This window comes from Hermetia illucens, chromosome 4 (genome assembly GCF_905115235.1).
Source record: "Hermetia illucens chromosome 4, iHerIll2.2.curated.20191125, whole genome shotgun sequence".
NCBI classification, from domain to species: Eukaryota; Metazoa; Arthropoda; class Insecta; order Diptera; family Stratiomyidae; genus Hermetia; species Hermetia illucens.
In genome coordinates, this window is record NC_051852.1 from 10,781,860 (window position 1) to 10,808,599 (window position 26,740).

The 26,740-nt window shown below is 40.4% G+C and overlaps 1 protein-coding gene across 8 annotated transcripts in view; it reads right to left on the minus strand.

Annotated features, from left to right (window-relative positions):
- Nucleotides 1–1,973: 1,973 nt before the first annotated feature.
- The window catches only part of LOC119653440 (nuclear pore complex protein DDB_G0274915), a 121,621-nt gene continuing 96,854 nt past the window's right edge, over nt 1,974–26,740 (minus strand). For 7 of the 8 annotated variants that reach the window (XM_038058023.1, XM_038058021.1, XM_038058027.1 and 4 more), the window contains exons 2-8: nt 18,346–19,794; nt 13,021–13,320; nt 12,717–12,894; nt 12,128–12,648; nt 11,895–12,065; nt 11,362–11,766; nt 1,974–4,356 (exon numbers count right to left, since the gene is read on the minus strand). In XM_038058023.1, coding sequence (XP_037913951.1) covers nt 4,353–4,356; nt 11,362–11,766; nt 11,895–12,065; nt 12,128–12,648; nt 12,717–12,894; nt 13,021–13,320; nt 18,346–19,793 — 3,027 coding nt within the window. In that variant the 5' untranslated portion in view covers nt 19,794 and the 3' untranslated portion in view covers nt 1,974–4,352. Of the gene's footprint in view, nt 4,357–11,361; nt 11,767–11,894; nt 12,066–12,127; nt 12,649–12,716; nt 12,895–13,020; nt 13,321–18,345; nt 19,795–19,924; nt 20,052–26,740 lie in introns of those variants that run through there. The other variant, XM_038058026.1, reaches the window with a different exon arrangement.

Consider the following 26,740-nt stretch of genomic DNA (forward strand, 5'->3'; position numbering starts at 1 on the left):
GAGTGCAGCTCAGAGATTAATTCGATTAGATCTATGGGGAAACAACGGACATGGAAGGCACATAGCACTGGAAAAGTCATTGGGAGAACTGAATCTAGTTTTCGCAATGCCTTTCGATTCTCAGATCCCTATACATCTCTTTGATAGAAGATATGATGTTATCTTGAAACGAAGAGAACTGGAACGAACCAGAAGAGTGCGTGTCAGGATATACTGACGTCTTCTACATCGATGGCTCAAAAACAAAAAATGCTTCTGGAACAGGAGTCTGTGGCGCAGCAGGGTTAGCAGCATTCGAAATTGATTTCGAATGTTGTTAATTCGACTGTCAGATACCACCACCGGTGTTCTCCGTGGCGGAGTAGGCCTGGAAATGAAATGTGAAAAATAATTGAAGTTTAAAAAGTTGAGTTGACAATGAATTTTCAGTCAAGCTAAACGAATTATTGAAAAGTTGTAAAAATTTTCGACTGAGAGAATCTCGCTAATTATTCCTTAACTTTGAGAGAGTCTCGCTAATTGTTCCTTAACTTTATATTAATAAAAGCTGTAATTTCTACGTTTATTTTAAAATGTCAAGGCTCGGAATCGAAGACAGTTGCTAGTGGTATTCATAACTAAATTCTAGAAGAATCTTTCGATAAAATCCGTATCAAAACTAAAAGTCTACCTGTCGAGAAAAACAATGAGAAGTGGGTTTTTCCCTTGGGACCATACACAACGGTCTTTCAGGCTGAAGCATATGCGATCCTAAGGACGACAACCTGGATGATTGACGAGCAGTTGAAGGGCATGCGCATCGCAATCTGCAGTGATAGTCAAGCTGCATTGAGGGCGTTGAGTAGTCCTTTGATCACTTCGAAAATCGTTCAGGAATGCACAAATCATTTGAACTCTGTCTCTGGTTACAATACGGTGGAACTACTCTGGATACCTGGTCACTGTGGCGTAGAGACAAATAAAATGCTGTAGCGAAAGAGGGGTCAATCTTCCCCATGCCGTGATCGGAACCAGCAATTGGAGTACGAAGGCTATCTTTTAAAACTGGGAACAAGCTTCCCATAATGACAGATGGCGAAGCTTTAATGTTGCTAGACACACCAAACTTTTCTTGTCAGAACCAAATAAACATACTGCAAAGTTTATCCTGTCAAAAAGCAAGAGGACTTGCAGGAATATTGTGGGCATTCCATACTTTTTAAAAATAAATTTCTAATTAAGAAAAATCTTATTCAAAGGTTAAGCTAAAAAATGGCTGAGACTCAACATATCTTTCTATTCCCCTGAAGCTCTCTTCAAGGAAAGGTTGCAAAGAGAGGGGTAAAGTAAATAAGCATATTTTATTTGGTGGGTAATAAATGGCTTACGTCAAATATCCATCCGTTTAGTGCTTCATATGTCCGACGTTTATGTTAAAAACTATCACACAGGAAAGACCAAAGAAAAAATATAGCAATTTTTACTGCTTTTATCATTTATAAAGGCATATTGATGATTGTTTTGCAATGTTTTCTTTATCTTAAGAAATTCATATGTTCAGCTTATTTGCAGGAAGTAAGCTAAATCGTTTCGCACTAATAATGGAATAAGAGAATTGAACATATAGACAACAAGATACATTCGATTTAAATAGAAAAGGATGAGACTTAACAAAAAAAAAAGTGCAAATATGTAATTCCACGAAGTACTGGAAGATATTCGGGCATTTTTAATTCGAATTGGCAACCAATTTAGCATGAAAGAAAGTCTATTTCGTCGAATTTAAATACTAGAAGAGTAACTTAAGGAAAATAATGTACTCACGTCATTTCTTCTCTTGATGTCACAAATCCTCCGGCAGAATATCTTCATCTTCTCCACCATTCAAGCACATTATTTCAGCAACACATTCACTCAAATACATAACAAATCAATGTCAAACTGTTTAAAAATAATAAATTAATTAAATTAAATTAATAAAATTAACAACAAAATCATTTAAAAACCCCCAAAAAAAATATTTATATTTATTCTGTCGTTTATCATCATCATCATTGTTTTCCACTATTTTTGAATATTTTTATAATAATAAAATAACAACAACATAGTTTTACTAGCATCAAAACTTAATTAGGATTTGATATACACTTAAAAGGATAAGAAAAAGATCAATTTACTACAGACTCAAGGAGAACAAGAGTTAAATTAACTGGAAAAATATCAAAAGAACTCAAAATGATTTATAATTACTTTCACACTTGGGTTGAATTGGGGCTATCTTTGTCCTATTGTAACTGAGAATTTATCGTTTCAAAGATAGAGAAATTTAAATTTTCAATTTTGTAGAAAAATATAAAGATTGAGTATGGAAATCTGACTTTTGTTTGTCCTCCATTTAAGATTGGTTTGAGTTTATGTTCTCCTCATAAACGTTGCACATACTCAAAACTAATATAACAAACGCAACACACAGAAATTTATCATTAACATTTAATCGATAAGTCGAAATCTTTTTGACTCTTTTGCTTTATGTACATTTAAAAAAAGTAAAATCTTAAACAGATACAAACAAATACATTTTAATAGGCTAAACAACGATGACAATCATGCGAAATTGAAAAGAGAGAAGAAGAAGAAAAAAAAAAACAAATGCAATAAAATTATTATTTCCAATTCTTTTCTTCATTTTCAATTTGTTTCTGTTCAGACAGAGAAAAATTTCTTCTTAAATAGTTACACAACACATAAATTATATTTCAGACTTCCCTAAGTATAAATATTTCTTTAATTATTGCTTTTTTGATTACTTTTTTTTTCCTTTTCACGTTGTATCTTTTTCTAATTCTCTTCAGCATTTTTTTTTTACTTTCTACTTGCATTTAAATAGCATCTAATATAATCTGGTGTTTGTTTTCTATCCATCAATTGATTTTTGCTTATTTTTCTTTTTAAAAAAAGTTGAAGTCCGAGGCATAGAGGATATATACATACCTAATATATATCGAAGTATAAAAAAATATTGTTTGAAAGGCACGGGGAGAAAATTATAGAAAATAGATTGCTTCAAAATAAGAGAAAATCAAACGAGATAAGACCGAATAGAAGTTTGTTACGAGCATCGCGCAACAATGTCTAAAACATAAATTGTAAGGAACTGTTATCATCATATATGCATTAACTACGATTGATTTCTCTAAAAGAACAAAAGAGTTTTTCTCGCTTCTTACAAACTAATTGATTTCTTAACGTTTCTTTTCAGTTAAGTAGCACTAATTTCACTATGTAGTGTACATGTAAATATAATATATAATAGAGTGTACCATTTTTTATTAACATTTTCCATTTTTTCTTCATCGGTTTTTTGTCGTCTAAAAAATATTGCTGTAGACATTTCATGCTTACTTTTTTCGTGTTTTATATATTTTGTCTCTTGTCTTGTATTTTAATTTTAAAATTAAATTTATACTTAAATCTGATTTACTTTTCCGCAATATTTCCCTAGAAAATTAAAAACAAAATAACAAGCGATAATATTATTTACGAATTATCATATTGCATTTGTATGAATTGGAAGAAATCATTCATTTTATTTATTTTATTATTTTTTTTTAGCAATTTTCTCTATTTTTTTTTATTTTTGTATATTTTTAACGAATAAATTAAAAAAAAAAGTCGAGGTATTTCGGGTCAATTGTGGTTTATAATATTTAAAAAGGGATTACACTTAAGATTTCATGGATTAGTTTTAAAATGATTCATCAACCAAATATGTACAAATTCTGCAAATATCCGAAATGTAACTTTTTTGATTTAAACGAAATATTAAAAAGTATCTTCAAAATAACAATTAGAAGTTTGGGAGAAATATAGAAATTTAAATGGTGTTGCTTTCTTCTTTCCATGACTAAACACTTTCCTTTAAATAAAATTATAAAATCTTAAGTTTATTTATCTCTACATACAATTGTTTGTTGTTTGTTTGTTTTTTTTTTTAAATATGCATTACAATTAAGATATATAATATGTATATATATATAATTAACTACTAACAAGAAGCAAACGAATAACCTAATAAAAACAATTAGTTTTTCTTCATTTTTTCATTTAAATATAATAATAATAATAATTAATGATCGATAAAACAAGTATACATATCTCTTTTTACCGTTTTCTGTTTGTTTTCTTTTTTATATTTCTTTTGTTAACAAGTGCATTTATGTTGGCATTTAAAGAACATATAACATAAAAAAAAATTTTTTATGTATTGCATTGCAGTTTTCATTGTAATTCGTCTAGTCTAGTTTTGCATTGTTTTTTTTTTCTGTGCATTGTTTTTCGTCTTTTATCAATGATTTTTCCCTCCGATTTCGATTTTATCTGTTGATGGACAAAGCAAATAAATGAATAATTCATATTAAGGAATTTTCCTTTTACGATGGCTTTATTAGTGACGTTAGGAATGGGATGCTATTTGATAGTGTTATTTTGCCCCACTGATTGAAATAATCTAATGCTGAGTACGGAAACGAGAAGTTTAAGTAGAAAGCTTTGTTGAGGATAAATGGTTCTTATGTTGTTTACCACTCGATTGCCATAATCAATTGGACAACAAATCCAAACTCTGGAACCGGCTGATTTTTTGGAATTTGGAGGGTCATCAGGAGTTATTCATATAAACAGTCCCGAACTAATTCAAAACCAAAGGCATTGGGTGCCGTATGAAACAAGGCGGAGATATGTTGAACGGAATCCTTTCAACAGCTGCTCCAATGATAGAAAAGGCAACATAAATTGTCGACGAAACATCATCATCAAAGGCGCAACAACCGGTATCCGATCTAGGCCTTAATAAGGAACTCCAGACATCCCGGTTTTGAGCCGAGGTCCACCAATTCGATATCCCTAAAAGCTGCCTGGTGTCCTAACCTACGCTCCATCCTAACCTACGCCCCGTTCCATCTCAGGCATATTCCAACAGTTTTTCCATCGCTTGCCGCAGAGAGAAAACCTGTCTGATCTGTTGCTGATTTACCTGGAGTGAAGCCTCTTTGGTATGGGCCAATTATTTTCTAGGCATATGGGGCTATCCGACCGCGGAGAGGATATCTCAACAACGTGATACCTCTATAATTGCTGCGCTGTGTGATATCTCCCTTTTTATGTATGAGACAGATAATGCTTCGTTGCCAATCGTCAAGCATTGATTCTTTGCCCCACACCTTGAGCACAAGTTGATAACCATTTGGTGTAATTGGTCGCCTCCATATTTAACCAATTCCGCTGTAATTCCATCGGCTCCTGGCGACTTATGATCTTTTAGCCGATGAATTGCACGGACTGTTTCTCCTAAACTTGGTGGTGGCAGTATTTGTCCGTCGTCTTCAGTTGGCGGGACCTCCAACTCGCTGATATTTTGGTTGTTGAACAGTTCATCAAAGTACTCAACCCATCGCTCCAATATGCCCATTCTGTCGGAAATCAGATTTTCCTCTTTGTCTCGGCAGGATGAGCATCGAGGTATATAAGGCTTCATCCTGCTGACTTGTTGGTAAAACTTTCGCGCCTGGTGAGGTTACTCTCTGTACTTTTCGAGTTCACAGATCTGGCTTCCTTTTTCCGTCTGTGAAGTCGCTTCTCCGCTCGCTGGATTTCGTGATAAGACTACGCGCGTGCCCGCTTCCTTTGAAACTGCAATATTACTATGTATGCAGCATTCTTCTGTTCCGTTGCTAGCTTACATTCATCGTCGAACCAGCGGTTCTGACTTCTCTTGCGGCTGGAGCCAAGTATGTTTGTGGCCGTATCCATGATAACGTTCTTCAGGTGATTGTGAAGATCGTTTGTTGATGCTTCATCTCCAGAATCTCTGTTGACTGCAGTTATTGCGGCATCCATTTCCCCCTTATAGGTGTTGCGGAGGACTGTGTCAGAGAGGATTCTGGGCGGTGTTGTTATTCGAGCTGGGAGCACTATCTCGACGAGATAGTGATCCGAGTCTTTATTGGCCCCCCTATATGTTCTAACATTCATCGAGGCTGAGAGATGGCGGCGTTCGATCAGGACATGGTCAGTTTGGTTGAAAGTGGTCCCATCTGGAGAGGCCCACGTTTGTTTGTGGACTGCTTTCCCCGCAAACTAGATACTTTCAACAACCATTTCGTGTGACACTGTATGTGTATTTTCATGTAAGCTATGGACGCCGGCGTATTCTCTGACTTGCAAGTTTCCTAACGCGAGAGAGAAAGACTAGCCCGAAGTAATATGCCGAATGGAGCTAGGCTAGCAGATCGATAACGCGGCAGCCGGAAGTGGTAGTTGTGGGAATCCAACACAGCAATTCGTAGAAGCACTACATCCAAGCCAGAGGCCCCACAGTGTCAACACGGAAGAAGTAGACAAAGAAGGAAAGAACAGAATGTGTTTCGCGTTTCAGCTTTAATCACGGCCAATCAATGGTATCAGGGTGATCAATCAGAGTTTGTGTGATCCCTTTCCAAACCGATATTAACCTTTTTTTTGTTACTCACAGAGAAAAAACCCCTAAATCGGTAGCGGTTATAGGGTCGTTGACAGTCAGTCGATCTTGAAGCAATCCCTTTGCACAAGAAATGTGTCGCCGATGAGGGGCCATAAAAATTGCAGAAATCTAAAAACCTTAAAAAATTTTATCTACGGTCACCAAGATCATGCACACATTACATTTAGTGAAAAAAAAAATTGGCAACCCCCTTTTGTATATCTGAAGACCTCTCCCCCGTTAAGTATAACGTTGGACGATGTAATTAACTGTATACAATCTAATTCACAGTTTCCATCTTTTGCCTATCAAGTTCGTCACTGTATGTATCATCTTTTCTGAGACGATTCCGATGCCTGAATAACGACGATCCAAAAATTAAAGTTCGAAATGTGGCAGATATACCAAAATCGCTTCGTGTTTCTATCGATATTCTTGTTATGGACACTGTCACGTGACATCGAAGGTTTGATGCTATGGACATGTAACTCCTACTGAACAATGATGGCTTGATAAGCTAAATGGTGATTTGAGAGTCTCTCGACTGCATCTAGATCAGAACTCGGGTCAAGCGAAATTGCGAAGTCAATCAAGAGGAGCCGATCAGACATCTGAGCAGCTGAAGAAAAAAAGGAACTCAGTTTCCAAAATTTAATAACACTATGTGGTCTCGAAATGCCAAACTTTCTCCCGTGGATAGCTAAGGAAATTGTGAACGAGCATATTGCCTTCCGCTTTAGATTTTGTATTAGGAGTGAGTTGTTCGGACGTGATCGGAGGGAGCGGAGCCAGTGACGGGAGGTTAGATTGCGTAGTGAGTTAGTTCGAAGCTGATCAGAGGCATTTTAAATCAAGAATGACGTCCCTCAACGTCATTAGAGGCTAGATGAATATGATTCATGGCACATTTTCCACTACTCGTTCATCGCTAGGTCCAATTCCTACAGACTTCGCGGGGGTTGAACGTTTATTTTGTGTCCACATTGAAATTCTTTCGAATATATAGTCTCGCAGTTTGCTTCGTTCAAGGGTGAATTTTCCCTTTTGGCGCAAGTCTCTTTTGTGCCAGTCGTTTTTTTTGGTTCGCGCAATGACCAATGACGGAAGGGTGGGACTATGATCAGGCCAGCGTGGAAGAGTTGGTTCAGACGTTAGACGGAATTATGCAAGGACAAGGATACACTTGTCCAGTTGTAATTAATTAAATTTTAAAATACTTCCGGACAAAAGCTTGATCTCAAAAGAATCTCCGAATGTTTCAAATGTAAAGATACTCGCATTGCCGTCCAACGAGTCACCCTCTATGATTCTGAGTGTTAGCCGACTATAAAAAACAACGAACGGCGTCTTGCGGTACTGAAAATAAAAATGTTGCGTTGGACTAGTGGAATGACACCCCTTGTTCACATCCGAAATGAGGATATACGCGATCGACAGAGGGTTGCACCGATCGTGGAAAAATTGCGAGAGAGGTATCTTCGGTGATATGGTCAGGTAATTCGCACTAACGAGGATACACTCGGGATTGCCTTCGATAGTAAAAAATATCGCAGCCGATCACGACGAGCCGACCTCGATAGTGAACGGGGCAAAGACTAAAGAAAAAGAAAAGGATGACATGGAAAATATGAGGGATCACTATTCTAATATGTTCAAGTGCATCCGCAGCACACAAGGGTTCGATTGTTTATGATAGGAGAAACAACGAAATCTAGGGCTTCTAAGAAAGTAAATGTTGCTGCGTTATCTACAGAGAAGTGTAGAACAGGTTCATCAAATCAAAATTATTTTGATAGAACGAAACTTGCAGCGAAAAGTATTGCTACTGATTCAAATCCTGCCGTTCTTCCCAATCAAGAAGGCCATTTAACTGATGAGCCATGTTTTCGCCTCTCAATGCCACCAGTCTCATACAAACCACAAGACGCAATTGAATCCTTTAAAAGAAGAAAGAAATTGATCATTTCTTTTATGGACCCATTCACAGAAACTACTCAACTGAAAAATCTGAAATCAGGAGGCTGCCCTCGAATTTTGCGGCAATGCAGGCTATAATATTGAGCATGATTCTACTAGTTTGGTGGAGATCGCACCATTTCTAACGAAGTTATAATGGGCCAAATTTGTCGCTTCTTTGCAAATTCAAAGCTTAGAATGTCAATATCACGCGAAAGTGGATATTCTCACAATATACATAGTATAGCCATAAGTTCTGTCGTCGATGCGTATAGCGAGAAATGTTAGGCCGCCGAAACTGGTAACACTAAGCACGGAGAGTACCGAACCATACCCCATCCTACTTCAGACTTTCAGCTTCCGAAGGTCAGTAGCGCGTGAAGGACAACACGATGAAGTTCGGGAACTACGAAAAAACCCCGATTATTGTGTTGCACCAATGTGGGAATACGCCGAGAAAAATGCCGATAAACAAACGATTCGTTTAGGACGATGCTCGTACCGCGAAACAGCTGATTTGATTGGCAGGCCGCGGCAGGGGCGCCCACGCTCCGTACGTCGCTCGAATATCGTGCATGCTGTGCGTGAGCGTGTACCTCGCACTCCTGTCCGCAAGCAGAAACATATGTCGGCGGAAATGGGCGTTTCAACTCGAAGTACGAGTCGTATTTTACGAGAAGATCAAGATCTTCTCGGTTCGTACCGGCGGTGCGTTAGCCATATGTTAACGCCAAAACTGAGGGAAATACAGCAAACTCGATGTGCTGTTCTTCTGCAACGATTTCCCGACAAAAAAAAATATCGCGCCCAGCTTCCGATTCCCCGTTTTTGGTTGGTATTGGTTAAAATTATTTGTGAGAAATCTCCCAAATACTGTATTTCGAGGACCAATTGTTCTCTTCATCAGTGTGCTGTACAATGATGTAGGGGACAGTTGGCTCCCGAAATACAGTACTTATGATTTCTAACAAATAATTTTAATAAATAAAGGAACACTCCTCCCAGGTGCGTCAACCTACTTTGCACAAGTACCGAAGGTGTCCCAGAACAGGTTTCTTCGGTCTACTCATAGAATCTGCGGACAGTATCCTTAGATATTACTTGCTTCCCCCCAGGTGATAGTTTCGCCGGCGATGATTTTTAAGATCCGGAGGTCCTTCTTGATGAGATTCAAACAATCCTCCGAGCAATTGGATTCGTATTCCCCCATGAACACCCCGGACTGCTCCATTCCTGATAGATTCGCCCAGTATAGTTCACACAGGAGTTGCTCTTCATTTTTCAACGTCGTAGTAATGAACTCATTTCCGATTCCAAAGAAGAGTTTTGGTCTGTGTAGCGACATACCTGTTCCTTTCCTGGTCAGCTCGTCCGCTGCTTCATTGCCTTCTAGCCCAATATGGCCCAGAACCCAGAGTATCCAGCCGAACGTGTTCAGTCGATCAAGGTATTCCCATACCAGTTTAGGCAGACATTTACAAACAACGTTTGCTATCAACAAACAAGGTACGCCAATATCAGCCCCGATTTCATAAAGGTATAGAGATTTGTGAATTGGTTTGGCATCATTCCACCTCTCAATAGCTTTCTATCTAAGCTCAACTCCCGCAATTCCAAAACTGGCCCAATTTGTTTATCAAATTCAAATCAAACAACCCTAAATAGACTCACCCCATTCCCTTATTTACAACTCAACAAAGCCATCGTCATTAAAACAAAAAATAAACACTCTGACATCACTTGAAATTAAGAGCAGTGAACAAAAAACTGTATCAACATTTACGACTTTTAGCTATCTCCCTCCTCTTGTAAAATGCTAATATTATGTGAAAGTCTCTTAAATTTGGACATTATTATTACTTCATTTTCTCTCATTTTAAATGTTTACGATGAAAAGGCACTTTTTATACATTCTATTCTCACAATCTCATTTTTACGATTCATTCAAAATCAATGCTGCACATGTTCAATTTTTGCTTCTCCAACATCATATTGCACTGAACCCATCTGTTTTTGTTCTACAAAATGACTGTAGTAACCTGGCTTGTGATGTATGGTAGGGACGACAGTGGGCGTATGGTGAGTTCTGTTTTCTCTGAATAGGATGGATTAAAATGTTCAATAAAATCTGATATTTGTTGCTTTAAATCAGCTTATGTTCCGCAAAATAAAATTACATTTCCGACAAAATCTTACACAGAAGAAGGGAATTCAAATGGTTCCCGAAATACGGTATATGCAGAAGGCCTAGTATAGAACGGAAGAATTTTCAATTTTCGTTTCTAGCTCCATCTATTTGGCTCTCGGTAAAAGATTGCTAACTTCAATCAGTTTTGAACTGCGATAAAAGGAAGGAAATCAAAGATTCGTTTCCTTTTCAGATTGGCAAGAAGTTACCATACATCAACTGGTTCATACCAACTCATACTCAATCCCCACTGACTTTGGCTATCTTCAATTTGATCCATCATAAATTTACGCTAATCTCACTTACTCCCTTTTAGTCCACATCAGTGTGTCTATGTGTGTTACTTATTTTAAGAGAAAAATAAGCACTACAAGTTTTTACAGCTACAATTTGAACGAAAAACAGAGTTTAGAAGTAGCTATAAGTTACAGTTATTAATTTAGAGCTACATATCCATGCTACGATGAAAAAATATTTCGTCTATAACTTTCGCACAACTAACGACAAATTGTTAATAAGAATCATTAACGAGAAAACTATCATTTTAATATAAAAATATTAAAATTGATAGTAACAAAAAAAACCATCGGTTTACATTTAATGTATAGATTCCACCCCCTACCACTCTCCCCCACGCGTATAAGGAGTTTCAGTTTATCATGTTTTTGTTATGTTTCTTGCGAAATTTCAAGCACTTCTGCATGCATCATTATTTTATTACCGAATCAATGTTGTCTTCCTTTTCATTTTCGGTCGAATCACACGCGACGATTTCATTTTTTTCGTCGACGACGGCAACGATGATAGATAGTAGTTGGAGGTTTCGTATGCTGTCGATGATGATGACGATGAGGATAATCGTTGAGGATTATGATGATAGACAACAGTTTCGCTGCCATCGTCATTTGTAACATATCGGGTGGTTGTAGCACCATTTTGAGTTGTTGATATATAAAGTGGAATATTCTCCGTGTACGAGGCTATGTGCTCCTCTTCGATGGGGGTGGATGAAGGTCGCTTGTTGGGCGAAGAGGCAGCAGATGATGCGAATGAGAGAAGGGCATCAACGCCTTCGGCATGACGACGTCGTTCTTCCAGTTCCTCGGCAGTGATTGTTGGATGCAGTCTGAAAATTTGACCGGAAAAAGGGAAGTCATTACAAAAAGAGTCGGGACCACTGTCTTTCGTCAAATATTGCGGCAAGTTATTCTGTTTCCGCTAAAAGATGAAACTGAAAAATAACAATTGACCTACCTTTCATCACCACTCTCATAAGCAGCATCCGAACACACGCCGCTACTGTTATTATCGCTTCCATTCTGTGAATGTGTTGCAGAATTGGTCGTACTACTGCCCCCACCGTTTCCTCCTCCGCCAGCAGAGTAGGTATGATCTTCACTAGGCGACGAGGTGATAACCGGTGATCTGTACAAATCAAAAACAAAACAATTTATCTCGAACCCAATCCTCTCCCTTCTCAAAATTACCCATTCTGAAAATGTTCACTGAATATATTTGGTCCGTGCTTAAGTGCCAGCATAGCGGTTGCAGCGTTCACATCATCAATACTATCAGCACCACAATCCCGAGCTAAACGTTCTATACTATAATCCACAGAACTATTGTTTGCAGCCCCATTCTCACCACCATTAGTTGCATAATAATCTCGCGTACCATTATGACCTCCAGCCACCCCGTTATTGTAGCCGAACATCTCATCACTATCATGATTTCCATCCGCTGTCCCAATCACTCCCTTATTGGCCATGTTTTTGATTGTATTGTACAATTTCGGGAATAGTTCAGGATCTAGATTGGATTTACAAGGAGTTGGAGGACTTTCAGGAGGCATAGAACGCGACGAGGATGATACTGCACCAGGATTCGTTTTGTACGGGGAGAATTTGTCAACGGCTGACGATTGATGGAATGGTGAACGGGCAAGTGCTTGCATCAGATTTTGACGTTGATGCTCTTCAACGCGCCACAATGATCCTTTGCCCATGTTCTGTTAGGGATCAGAAAAACACAACCCTCAGACTTTGATTTTTATGTATATTTTTCGGTATAGCTTACCGGCGCTTTCTCCACTTTCAGGAAACTTTTGTTCAAGGACAAATTATGTCGTACACTGTTTTTCCAGCCCGTCGGAGCCGTTTTGAAGTAGGGAAAATGTTGAACGATCCACGCGTAGATTTCTTTCACGGGTAAAGCCTTTTCGGGTGAGTCTTCGATAGCCATAAATATCAGAGAACTGAAGGGAAGGGAAAATTAATTTTAAAGAGTTGAAGGATCACCTTTTACATGAAAAATTAACGAGGCTATCCTCCTTTCTAAAAATTCGATGAAGACAACTCTTACACAATCAATCCTCACTTACCTAAAACTATATGGCGGCTTATTCGTTGTATGCACCATAGGATCATATGGCACGTTGGTCGGATGTTTTTGCTTTGGTGATGCTGCTGCTGATGGAGTGGTAGCGGTTGATGATGATGTTGAAGAGGATGAATTTGCCTTTTGCATTGAAAGCGATCGTCCGTTTGGTGTTGCTGTTGGACTATCAAAATTAAGACTTTCACGAGCCATAAGCCTATCGTCGTGACTATTGTTGTTACTATAAATAGGTTCACTTTTAATAGGTGTTCGATGGAAGTCATCGGGATCTGAGCCGTTTGTACTGAAAGGGAATGTAGACAGACATATTAATTACCTTCTAAAAAAAGCAAGAAAGGTTGAATGATTGTTATTTCGTTTTGTGAGACGATTTTTTTGAGTAGGCGATACAGTAAAGTTTACTTGACAACTTGCTCTACATAAACGTAACAACTTTCGATTTTTTCTCATAGAATGGATTTTGCTATTAGTTTCTCAAATTGTTCTTCCTCGACCATTGCCTAGCTTGCCGTTGTGAAGATCTTAACAAGAAATATCCTCTGGAGAACTAGGGAAGAAACCCGAAACTAAGCGATAATCAAACCCCAAGCTAAGATGGCTATGGCTACCATGCCGAGGGCTGAGTTGTCACACGGGTTAAGATATGAACGGTCAACTCTGTGTACCAGAAGATCTACCCTCTCAACTAGCCGTGTCTTGGTGGAAAAGGACTCTGCTGATGCCGACCTCACAGTAAAACCGTTCTGAGGAACATTAGCAATGGATATCCTCTGGGGAACTAGAGAAGAAACCCGAAGCTAAGCGATAAATAAACCCCACACCAAGATATGGCTACTATGCCGAGGGCTGAGTGGTCACATGGGTTAAGATATGAACGGTCAACTCTGTGTACCAGACGATCTCCCCTCTCAACTAACCGTGTCTTGGGGGAAAAGGACTCTGCCGAGGTCGACCTACTTTCCCCAGTAAAACCAAAGTCATAACAGCCAACTATTGCATAAATGAGCCAACCCCAAGCAAGAGGATTATCCTGATTTTCAGATTCTCTGCATATCCAATTTGAAATCGTTAAGGATCCAGTCCTTAAAAGACTTATGACACTAAGCTCTAATCGGCGAGCGTTTGCTCCTAGAATTTGCGGCAAACCACTTTCGAAAAAATCACAATCCTCGAATTTAATCAAAGTCGAACGGAGAGAATCGCTTAAGGCATTTGCAGCTAAGGGTAACCCAAGAGGCGATCTGAACTCCTAAACCCAAATGGCAGCAAGAAGGCTCGGACGTTAACGGCTTAGTATTCATTTGCAACCAAGGCTATCAACGACAATGAATAGGTCTTGTTTGACTACACTAATCCAGCGGATAGTGAAAGGTGCTGTATAGATTAGATCATCGCAAGGAATCAAACTTTGGTTTGAGTTGGGACGTATATCCTTTAAAATGTTACGGTTAAACTTTGTCAGCAAAAGTACAAACGATTGAGTGACAAGTAACCCTGAAGACGGTCTCTTAATTTGAATCATCCAAGAAGTCCTTTTTCTAGTCGTTATCGCGCTTAGACTCTGGAGCGCGGATGGAAGGGAAGTTCGGAGACAAACGGGCGCCGGCGTTCTTACTGGATCGTGCCCGTCACGATACAAGTGCCGGCTCTTAAGCAAAAAATCGCAAAACTTAATCAACTTTGGAATCTCTTACTCCTGTCTTCGACTCGTTTTGTCCAAATCTACCAAAAAAAAAACCCTCACCTAGTTTTTTCGCAGTCCTTAACACGAATCTGATAAATATGGTGGATTTTGTAATAATTCAAACTTTAATTTCAGAAAAAAAAATAGGGAGAAACAGTTTCGTCCAGGGCAGAGGCAACTCATCAGACGCTGCCTCACCTCTGGATATAATTAGCACTTGGCGTGTTTTTGCGAATATATAAAGGATAGTTTTCCATCTGTTGCCACTTACGGTCACGCTGCTCCCAGGGCAAAAGTGAGGCAGCAACTGATGCCTGATGATTGCCTCTGTCCTGGACGAAACCGTTTGTCCCTATTTTTAAATGCTTCGGTGCCATGCCCCAAACGAGGGATCCGTGGAGCAAAAATCGTGAGAGTAAGTTGCTCCCCATTTGGTCCGATCCAACATCAATTAGATGTGGACTTAGGATCCCTCACTATCCTAAACGTTAGTTCCATATTTTCTGCAAATAAAACTGCACAGCTGCGAGCCCATGTTTTTACTGATGAAGTTAGGGCCCTGATGATGTAGAATCAATCATTCTTGGATTCATTCATTCCATTTGAACTGAAAATTGAGTCTTCATGAGGATTTTCAGCGAAATATGCGCTAGTCCCTGATTATTGAGCAGAAACAATTTCATTTGGAGGTCGTACAGAACATGCCGGAGCTTGCGAACAGTAAACGCAGCTTTAGTTTTATGAACATGACCTAGAAATTAAACTCTAAGCATCATAATGGATCCATGGAGCATCCTCGAAGTGTAAGTAAACAACGACATCGTCTAATGACGCAGCTTCGTAAGTAGGCCTCACAATGGAAGCATGCATCATCCTAGAGGCACGATTCATCGTGAGTACGACTCACATGGAACCACCACCACTAAGAAGTACTATCAACAGGTTTTGCGTAGCTTTCATTATCCAATGACAAACCGCCGCATTTTGCTGGACAATGCTGTGGAAAGGAAGATGAAGAGAAGGAGAAATGCGTGTATTTGAATGGGGTTTTAACTTTGGTTCTACCATTATTGCTGCGCCAACCTTATGCAAATTACTAACATTATCCAGCAACCTGAACACGAGTCCTCTCAGTATGAAATATGAACTGAGTTTTTGCTATACGGCTTATTTAGCTGTCAAAGGACCCACATATCCAAGTCCTCCGACGGCAGTCGTTTAGAGGCTCTAGAGAAGATCCCGGGCCAATACCACCGTCGATCTACCTCAACCTCACGAATAGACAAAGATATAACTCATGTGCTCGCTTGTTTGAACTTTGACAGAAGGTTCAGTCTTAAATTGACAGCAGCAAATGTGGACCCCAACCGAACCCAATTATATTGATTCAAATGCTTGAAAATGATCTTCACTTTTTAAATTCAATTAACCGTATAAGTCATGGATACAACTGTAGACAAGGCAGAGTTCAGCGTGATACACCTCAGGTTCATTCCGTCCCAGGTAGGAATCATTATCTTCTTTGATATCGGACGCAGTTTTCGCCACGAGCTCAAACCTACCATGACTACTGTTAGAGCTGCATTTTACTTTTAAGAACTATGCGTTGCCGAAGGAAGAAGCTTCAAAAATGCGTAGTAGTTTCATCATGGAAATGCGTCTGCTTAGTCAAAAATGTTTGAGATAATACCCACATTCAATTGATCCTCCACGCTCACTATAGTCTTGACCTAATTCTGCTTTCCCGCTCAAAAGAAGCCATGAAAGACAACATGGAGACAAGATTTAAAACATCCCGGCCTCTAGAAGTATATCGATGACAAGAGAGTGATATCCCAAAAATGTCTGCTTAATTGTACAATTTTTTATGAATTTGGCAGGATTATCTATGGCTTCCATTAGAAATCTTTACCCATTGTTATCTCTTGCAAAGCTTTAAAAATCTCAACTTCTTTTTCCCTATCTTCAAAAGAGCAGCTATTGGAGCTAGTATTTCAAAAATGGCAAACAATTTTTGTTTCCCAAACTATACTCGGGGATTTCCACCGGTAATTACGAGGTTAGACAATTAAGTAATGAGACTGGTTTGATTGTCGCGTTTGTGGTAAACCAATTCCCTTCTCCTTCCCCTCTCCATTGATATATTCACCATCGCTCTAGCTTGTTTAGTTCGCCTGCTGTGTCGTGTTGAGTAGAGGTGTGTTGGTGGTACTCGTCACAAAAATGAAAAAACGAAATCTAGAGCACCGCGTCGCGATAAAATTTTGCGCCAGACTGGGCGAAACAGCTTCGGAAACGTACGCTAAAATTGTAAAAGTGCATGGTGATAGTGCACTTACTCATGCCCAGGTGTTTCGATGGCATAAAGAGTTTAAGGAGGGGCGTGAAAGCGTGGAAGACGAGGCGCGGAGTGGGAGACCAGTCGAGGTGCGGACTGACGTGAATGCGCAACGTTTGCGCGCTCTAATTCTTCAAGATCAGCGTTTAGCAGTTAGAATGTTGTCAGACAAATTGTAGCAGGGGATTTCGGGATGAAAAAGTTGTTCCCGGAGAAAGAACCTTTCTGAGGAGCAAACGCAGCATCGAATGACCGTCTCAGAAGACTGTTTGGAACAAGTGGAAAACGATCCCACGCTGCTTGGCCGAATTATTACAAGCGATGAGGGCTGGTTTTCGCAATGCGACCCGGAAACCAAACGCCAAAGCTCACAATGGTTGTCTCCGCACGTCCGAAGGTGAAAACGATGATTATTACTTTTTTTGATAGCCGTGGAATCTTCCACAAAGAATTTGTTCCACCGGGGCAAATCGTAAATCAAGTTTACTATCGCCAAGTACTCGAAAGACAGCGAAAACGAGTCAACAGGGTGCGCCCAGATATCGCTCGTAACTGGATCCATCATCACGACAACGCGCCGTGCTACATCGCCCTCAGCGTATCCCAGTATTTAGCCTCTAAAGTGATCGCCGTGGTACTCTGTGACTTTTTTTTGTTCCCTAGAACAAAATCGGTGATGAAAGGAACCCATTTTGAATCAATTATGGACATCCAAGCGGCCGTGACGAGGGTACTCGCGGACATCCCAGTTGAAGCGTTCCAGAAATGTTACGAAGAGTGGAAAACACGCTGGAATCGCTGGAATTAGGCTAGACCCTAAGATCGGGGAGTACATGAATGGTGAGAGTCTGCCCACTTCATTTCTTTATTAAGACGTCTTTGTTTTGATAAAACAAATGAGTCCGATCATGGACCCAACATGTTTTTCTCCTCTTTACACTTGGTAGTCCCCTCATGCGAGCCCCGTTTTCGACTTCAACATTTAACAATCTCTCAATTCTCAACGAGAATAAAACGTCCAAAGTTGAATTAAAAAACGAGGTTGAAATCGTCTCCAGCGTTATTTTGATTATTTGGTCAATATGTGCCGTGGTACTTTCAGAATAACGAGGGTTTATTTATAGGCTGAAAATTAACCCATGTAGAGGCTACAAAGGGAAACCAAGCTCCTCGATGGCTGAACAAACATTCTTGCCCTCCAGAAGGGCAGAAGTAATTTCATGGGATTAACGTAATTCGAACCTCTTCCACACAAAACAATAAAACTAACTGTTCTTGGTACTTACAAATGCGATTGCTGATGATGCTGTTGCTGCGACTGACTCCCAACGCAACTGCCATATTCCGAGCCATCATTACCATTCCTTTGCAGCGTTGTTTGCTGTTCTGCACCATTCATTTGCTCGCGGATATATTTCTTATGGAAATGTTGATGGGGTGTTGTCGATGGTGTTGATGTCGACATTGATGAAGCATTTCCACCACCAACTCCCATCGAAGGATTCGGCGAAGACGTTTGAGAACTAGCTGGCGTTGATGTGGCTGAAGTTATTGTAACCGTTGCGCTACCTGAAATCGGTGGTGATCGTTGAGGCGACAGCATTGTATGATTTGTAGTAACGATTTGACGTCCTGATGGTGGTGAGAAATTCGTTCCTGCTTTGTATTCCACAACAGTCGTTGTACCGCTTTTGCCATTGTACGTAACCGTTTTGGGTGCATTCACATCCGTGGTAATTGTATAGGTATTTGCCGGTAGTGATTGTGAGAATGCAACCGATGGTTTGGTTGGGGAGACCAAGTGATTGCGATTTTTTGTTAAAGTGTTGTTGTTGATGAAGTGAGGTGCCGAAATTTGAGCTTGATTTTGGTTTGTTGCCGCGACAGTGACTTGATGGTATTGCATGCTCGTTTGCTGCGGGTGGTGATATGTGGAGAAAGCTGCCGCTGAATTAGGAACTGACGATGACGATGAGGTCGATGAAGTTGGAGAGAATTCGGAGCTTGATATACTAATTCCTTGATCCGAACTTGAATTCGCTGAGGATGCATTGTCTTCTGAGACAGATGAGTCTTCCATGAAATCACTTGTGGGAGATATGGCTCCTCCTCCATTTCCGTTTGATTGTCTAGACGGACTTGCTGTGGGGGCTGCTTTTGTGCCATTGGGTCGAACCACCAGGTCCTTAAGCAAATCCTTATCTTGTAGCCATGTCAGTGGAGTTAACTCCTCGTCAGTACCTTGACCGCTCGTATTTACAATGATATTAGACTGTTCCGAAGTACTAAGTGGCTCAGTTGCGAGGAGAACAATATTACCAACTCCATTTGATTGAGTGGTCAAAATTGCTGCAGTTCCATCCGCCGTCCGATATTGTCCGCTTCCGTTTTGATGTATTACAACATATTTGGAAGGCGGTGATGATGCCGTCATGGCTGAAATTGTTTTCGTTGTTAGTTGCGGTGGACTTGATGATACCACCGATGTTGATATTAGATTTTGTGGTACACCATTTCTTGTGATTTGAGTGTAAGTAGTTCCATTTGTTCCGTTTGTTGCCGCTGAAGTTTGATGATGTATCACAACATGTCCAGTTTCAATTGGAATTGTTGATAGCACCATATTTGTTGCGGTTGTTGTGTTTGCTGCTGATGTGAGTTGCTGTTGTTGCGGTTGTTGTTCAATTATATTTGTCCCGCCCATACTCTGTGAAGGCGGTCGTTCAGGAGACATTCTAAAAATAAAATAAATGGAAAAGTTGAGTACAAGTGATTTCGCACTAATTTTACTATGGAGTTGAGGACTTGAATTTCAAGCTAAAAATATTCAATGAACTTTCATGTAAGTCTCGAAAACTTGATCACCTTCATAGCTTGATTCTATTGAAGCTACTCTAATTGAAGTAAACTAGCATAAAGAGCTTTTGTCAGAATTTAATTATACACATCATATGGACGAGTACAGCACAACTAGCAGTAGCTTCTCTCTAGTTATGGCTACCACACACCGACTAGAGACAGAATGAAAAATATCTAAGGAAGTTCAGCGTATCCAAGAGCGAACTTGATAAACCACGTGGTCTATTTGTCTAGAAGATTTTACGCATCGGATTCGATAAGTATGAATACAAACAAACAAATAAATAGACAACAACAATTTTCAAATTGTGTATCCAAACTTAGCCGAGACCTCGCGAGAAATTCACTTGAGAAGTAATTTTATCGGAATTTTAACCATGCTCTTAGCACACATGTCCACATATCAACAAAGTTGCAGCATTTAAATTAGGTGAGAGCGGAGTTCATGGATAAAGGGACGGTAGGTGCTTGAGATTTTAGGAGGGGGACAGAGTTATATGTATTACAAAAATACGTAAATTATTCTTCATTGAAAATTCGGTTCGAGAAAAATCAAAAATAAGTTTTTGTTTGTCTAGCAGTTTGGTGGAGTTTAGTCTTTCGATTTTCAAGAGCCATCCCCTCATTATAGCCGTTTTTATCACATTAACGCAATCGAGTAACACCTGACACAGTAGTAAGGCCGAAAAAAAACCCGATTTTTGTTTTCTAAGGAGGTCGTACCTTGGAAAATTTTGGGAAACCTTAATTTTCTTGGAATGATTGAATCAGTAAATAGATGTAGACTTGTGTCTTTAAATATGATAAAATGGGTGGTTGAACAACAGCCCCTCCACCTCGAGTTCGAGTCCCGGTTCGTCATGGAGGTTTGTGTTTATCTTTGTGCTGTTCCGTTGCTGCAGGCCTATAATTTGCACAACATTAAGAGTTCGTTATTTCTAAATTGTTGGTTATTGCGTAGATCACAGAATATGGACATATAAATATGTGCTACCTCAAAAAATTCGAGAGTTCATATTACTATTGGTATCCGACATGTAGCGAAGTGTTTTGAAAGTGCCGTTCTCATGTCTTTTGGGAAGATAACTAAGTCTCAGTCTGGAGGGTCATAATTACAAAGTTTGACTAGAAGTTAGACGAACCACTAGAAATCGCAAAAGTTCGTTACAAGCTTATTCCTTAGGAAGAGGTTCACAATTTCAAACTTCCCTTCAAATTCATGCAGTAGAGGTCATCGTTTCTGAGGAAGGTGCGTGCTACAGACAAGCGGCACGATGGCAAACCATTAGAATCATCAATACACTCCGAAGGACGGGAAAGGGGATCAGGCACAGGTGCTAGCTACATGTTAATGATATTTTAGCTAAGTACTTCCAATGGTACGTCAGTGAAGAATATATCCAAAGTCATCCATCGGAGCAAACTGTTCCCGGCAAGATTGACAGCCAACAGGTTAGACGGGAAGATTTTCAAAGAGGTTATGCTGCAAAGTGCAACGCTGGGAGGCAGCATTGCGGCAAAATGCTATGGCGAGCGCGTGGTGCGCCCAAGCGAAAGTGCATTTGTTCCCAAAAAATGAGTACCGAATTTTTTGTGAATGAAATGAAGAACAAACTTTCTCTATCGATTGCCTGCGCTAAACTGTAATACGAAAAAGTGACGATTTTTTCCCGCAATCAGAGTGGTTTAACTTTCCATTTGAGGAGACTCTATCGAACTGAGGAAGGGGTCCTAGAAAGTGTCTGAATACCACTCCTAACAAGGCTGTCTGAGCAGCAGCCAGGATACCGCAAAATGCATATCTTAAAGCAGGGGTTCCACAGAAGTCAATTCTAGGCACATTCTTATGGATAATAACGTAGAGTGGAGTACTGACGTTGGATACACCATTGATTTCGTGGAGGAAATTGGACTTGCAGGTCTTTCACAATTCCTCGAAGCGGCCGAGACTTACGGAAATGAAGGAGTTTTCTAAATTAAGTTCTGTTTGGAGAATCCAGGTGTATCCATTGCAAGACATAAGACGGAAGTAATATTTACCACGAAGGGGAAAAAGGGCACGTCTGCAAAAATTAAAGTTGGAGCGCGAGCTATACCTTTACAGTCTGTGCTCAAGTATTTAGGCGTAGTGGTCGGCCAAGATCTAAGTTTCAAAGTAATATAACGAGGAGAATGCTCCCGGATTTTCTCAATTGAACGTCTTTATACTCGAGCGTATGTCAACGGAGAATCTACTACTCCCTGGTGGCAGTCCGCAAGGAGTGAATCTATCGCCAAATGACGGGAGAGTTAGACCGAGTCAGAAAAAGACCACTGGGTCCACAGAATCATATAGGATAGGTGGAACGAGCTACGTTACAATGAAGTAGGCTATGGAGTACTTAGCCCCCGAAAACATTACGGAATATAACTTGAAGCACAAGAAGATATGGACTAAAATCGAAAAGGCGATCCAGAAGAAATGTAGACAGGAAAAAATTGGTCGGAAAAGGGAACGAGAGATATAATACGAACGCAAGCACGAACACCAGATGAATTCTGACTCAGTCCCGGGACGTAATATCAAATGGCTGTTCCCCGAGAAGAGTAGAGAGAAGAGGAAGTAATTTTAGTGGGTAAGTCCAACACGACCGAGTGTAATTTAAACCTACCTCAATATTTGCAGGATCACTCAAGATTTCCTTAGGCGAGCGAACTACAAATGTGGTGTATAAATTTTGATTATAAGAGAACTCTACAGAAACCGAAGCGGTAATCTATATATGGTAGAGCCAACAGGCAAATTGGATAAATTTCAAATGATTGACAAACATGTCCACGATGCAAAAGGAAAATACTACAAAATGATCGTCAGTGGTTTCAACACGCTGGCCTATAAATGGAGAAATAGGGAACTAAATGCAAGAGCACAGTTGGACACTATATTGGCAAGGGAGGGTGTCGAAAAGGAGTGCCTGACTCAATTGCAGATATAAACGTTATCGGTGCTTTAGCAAAAACTACACACCCAGCAAAGACTGACTGCGCAGAGGCCTCAAGAGACAGGTACGCCCAAGGCTAAGAAGGATGTCAAATCCTTAGTAAGTAATGGAGTAGCAACTAAGAGGTTGAGTGAGCAATTTTCCATGGATTTTTGATTAGAAGCGGCGATGACAGGTGGAAACCCTTCTCAGACGAACTAACAGTGTTCAGAGCCTGGCTAAGAGTAGGTTAATATAGCCGATGAGGCTCTGTTCGCCTGCTGGCCAAGCTTTAGAGACAAGCGAATCTAGTGGGCAATGAAACGAAGCAACAGCCCGAGGATCATCCTTTCTGCACTGTTAAAGGCCCTAATAGGAACCCAAGCCAATGTGCCACCACATAAGCCGTATGCTGGATGACCAAAGAGGAACTTGGTCGACAGTATTCAGTGGATTCAGAATAATTTGACTACTTTCAGCTTCAAATAACACCCTTCTCTGGTGGTTGACTACTTTCAGCTTCAAATAAGACCCTTCTCTGGTGGTAGCGTTAGGCTTGGAAGATATTGTTTCCGGATTACTCGTAGGACCAAGACGTAGACTTAAACTTTTCAAAACAAAAGCGGGCGATGATAGAAAAAGAAGAGGTGTCGATGCCAGGCGTATCATCGGAGTACAACCCGAGAGGCAGCTGCCGTCGAGAACAGCACAGTCGAAGAAGCGTCATCCTGGACCAACATGAGGGACCTCTGGGAGTGAGGCAGAAGATAGATAAGCGATTTTGACACTTGAAATCAATGTCTTCAAGCTGGACATAGCGAGTACCAGCCATAGAAACCCGCTCCGGAAACCGCCGACAAAAAATACGGTTACCAGAAACTAGTGAAAAAGCTGATATTCGCTAGAGTTCTACAAAAGAACACGTACCAGAAGACCATCTATAGCAAAATTGCAGAAAAGATTCCGGTATTGTAGGGTGAAATGGAGCTGGCTAAATACCACACGATTTTAGAGGAATACGGCGACTAACGTCTGGGAAACCAACAGAAGACGAAAACTAGAGTTTTCCACCGCAGTCGATCTTAATATGAGGTCGTTCGAAAAAATAAGAGGAACAGACGGTATAAGCACTCCTGTGTCAAAAAAAACACTGCAAGCAGTGAAATAACAACGGCTGGCCGACGAAGCATGTACTGCGAAACCCTGCATTGAGGATGCATCCCTTGCTTTGATTGAACATGTGAACATCACGTCACAGCATTCGAGAAACATTTCTCCAGGCACGTTCACGGCTCATGCTTCGCTAAGATCAACGATGAGAAGGAGAACATAAACTTAAGATTGTCACATATGACGAGATTTCCAAAAGACCAGTAGCTCACATCTGATGTCCGCACGAATAAGAACAAGCTCGTTCAATTTCTTCAAAACACTAGGATCCCCCCATGACCGATTGGGCGGTAATCAACAAGGAGGAGCCACCCCCAGCCGACCTTTTCTACCCCGCATAAATGGAGAGTGCTTGGAGGTACTGCAAAAGGCGGTTTATGGAGAGCGGCTCGGAATCAAGAATGTAAAGGTAAGAGTTTTCCCCGAAACCGGACGACAACCGAAATTCAGTCGAGGCCACCAACAAGCTGTTGGAGGAGATGAATATTGACGGTCCGAGGCAGACTGACCAAGAAGGTCATGGTGAAGGTAACACAAATAAAACTGCAGCACTCGAAGTGCACCTCAGTTAAGCTGCTGGTCCTCCTCCGAGACAAGACGTCGCATTAATGCAGGAAATGAATCGGACGAGGCTGATAATCTGCGAGGCCCATGCGGGGCATACACTCGGAAATTAAGGAGACGTGGAAAGGAGAAATCCGTAAGTCTAGAATAAAGAGTGCTAGCAGAATACCTGAATATATTTATTTTATTGCTTGAAAATCCTACAAGCCGGGGGCTTTGGATGAGTACAGTGGTCCTTGGAAAAAAAGACAGATACACAGCCTGACATAAAAAGAAATGTTCAGAAACTGACATTTAGGAATTGTACGAGAAATGAAAGTTTCTGCTTTATTCAATCCGAGAAAAGGTGTATCTAATGTCATCTAAATGAGTAATCAATTTGAGGGAAAATGGCAGTTGAATACCATACACTAAGTCTTCTTTTTCTTCGGCCTTTGTCCCGTTCACAAGCGCGGTCGGCTTTGAACATCACATACTATGCACCGATTTAAAAACAGCTTAATTCTATCCACCGAGACGCGGCTTACGACCGACAGAACAGAAAAATCGAACCAGAAAAGCCACTCCTGCCATTTCCAGAAAAAAATTTCCTACAGAAATAGCTATCAAAGGCTTTTATGACTCCTAAATCATCTCTTGATAGATAAAACCCCAACCGCCCTTCCCTGTGCTTGGAAGCGCGTGGTACAAAATGGGACAGAGATAAGGTTATTCCCCGATATAACGATATCTTTTTGGCCAGCTTTTCATTCTTATATTCCCGGCAATGCGTTTCAACTCTCTCCACGATTTTCTCCAACCGTAAAAAAATAAGGACTTTTTTGTATCATAATATTACCACCGATGAAAAGTGAATCTGCTACGATAATCCAAAAGGCAAAGCACATGGTTGAAACCAGGGCGATCAAGCACTTGGATCGCTGAATGCATTATATTCACTGTACGAACATTTGGTGAAATGAGTTGCTGAACCCATACTATAACAACGGCATCAATGTGTTTACATCGGCCGGAATGGGAGGACCAGCATTACAAAATTATTCTGTTACACAATGACAATGCAAGCGCCATGTTGTCAAAGTTGTCTAAACCCACCAAATGGGATGAAGTGGGAGACCTTACCCATCATATTTCCCAAACATTCCCTCTTCAGACTACCGCCTGTTTCTAATAATGAGCAACGCTTCGCTGACCAGCGATCTAATTGTTATAAGGCTCGTTTCACACGTATACGGTTCAGTTCGCTTTCGGTTCTGTTTCGGTCGCTGCCGATAAGTGTGAAACGGTGTTTCGGTTCCAATTAGGTTTTTATTTGGTACCTAACCGAGTAGCACTGGATGCTCCCACGACACGAATAGATTTTGAAAGTAAGACCTTGTCGGCAGCGACCTAAACAGAACCGAATTCAATGCAACCATACACGTGTGAAATGAGCCTAAATACCTTGAAAAATTCTCTGAATGGATCAAAGTTTGCAGAATCATGTCAGTAATCGTTTAGGGTTTATATTATATTACGAAAGTAGCTTGCAGCGATAGCGGTTTAAGGAAGCCCAGTATTGTGTGAGGTATCGTAAAATATGAAATGTAACTCCAAAACCTTCATTCGCATTTAGGGTTGGTTGTATTCCCTCACGAAGGAGATCAGTGGAGGTAAATATAAGCCTGTCAACCATGGCAAGGCTTAAGGAATGCCGTCATGGGTGAGTTGATTAAGCGTCACCCTGGTCATCTCATTGCCCAGGGTTCAATTCCCGGTCGTCATGGATGTTTGTGGTCAATAGGAGAAAGAGTTTGAACAATTTCTGCACTAGTTCCGACAAAAAGAAGAAGAGAAGACAAATTATCTCTTCCGTAATTGTCCAGATCTCTTGTTCATGAACTTAATTTGAAGCTACAGTCTGGCTTTTCTGTTCCGAATTGATACTGGGACCATATAGAGGTCTTTTTAGCAAGACTCATTCTTGAGTGAATTGCCTCCGCTCCATTACAGTTTGGCGGTTTGGCCTAACAGTGTCTGTCATTATAAAATGCTGCTCAATCTGTTCGGGGAACGCGAGACGATTGAATCGCGCATTCTTCTTCCTCATGTACTTGCTTCAATCAAGTAAAAATGTAACCACTTTTTA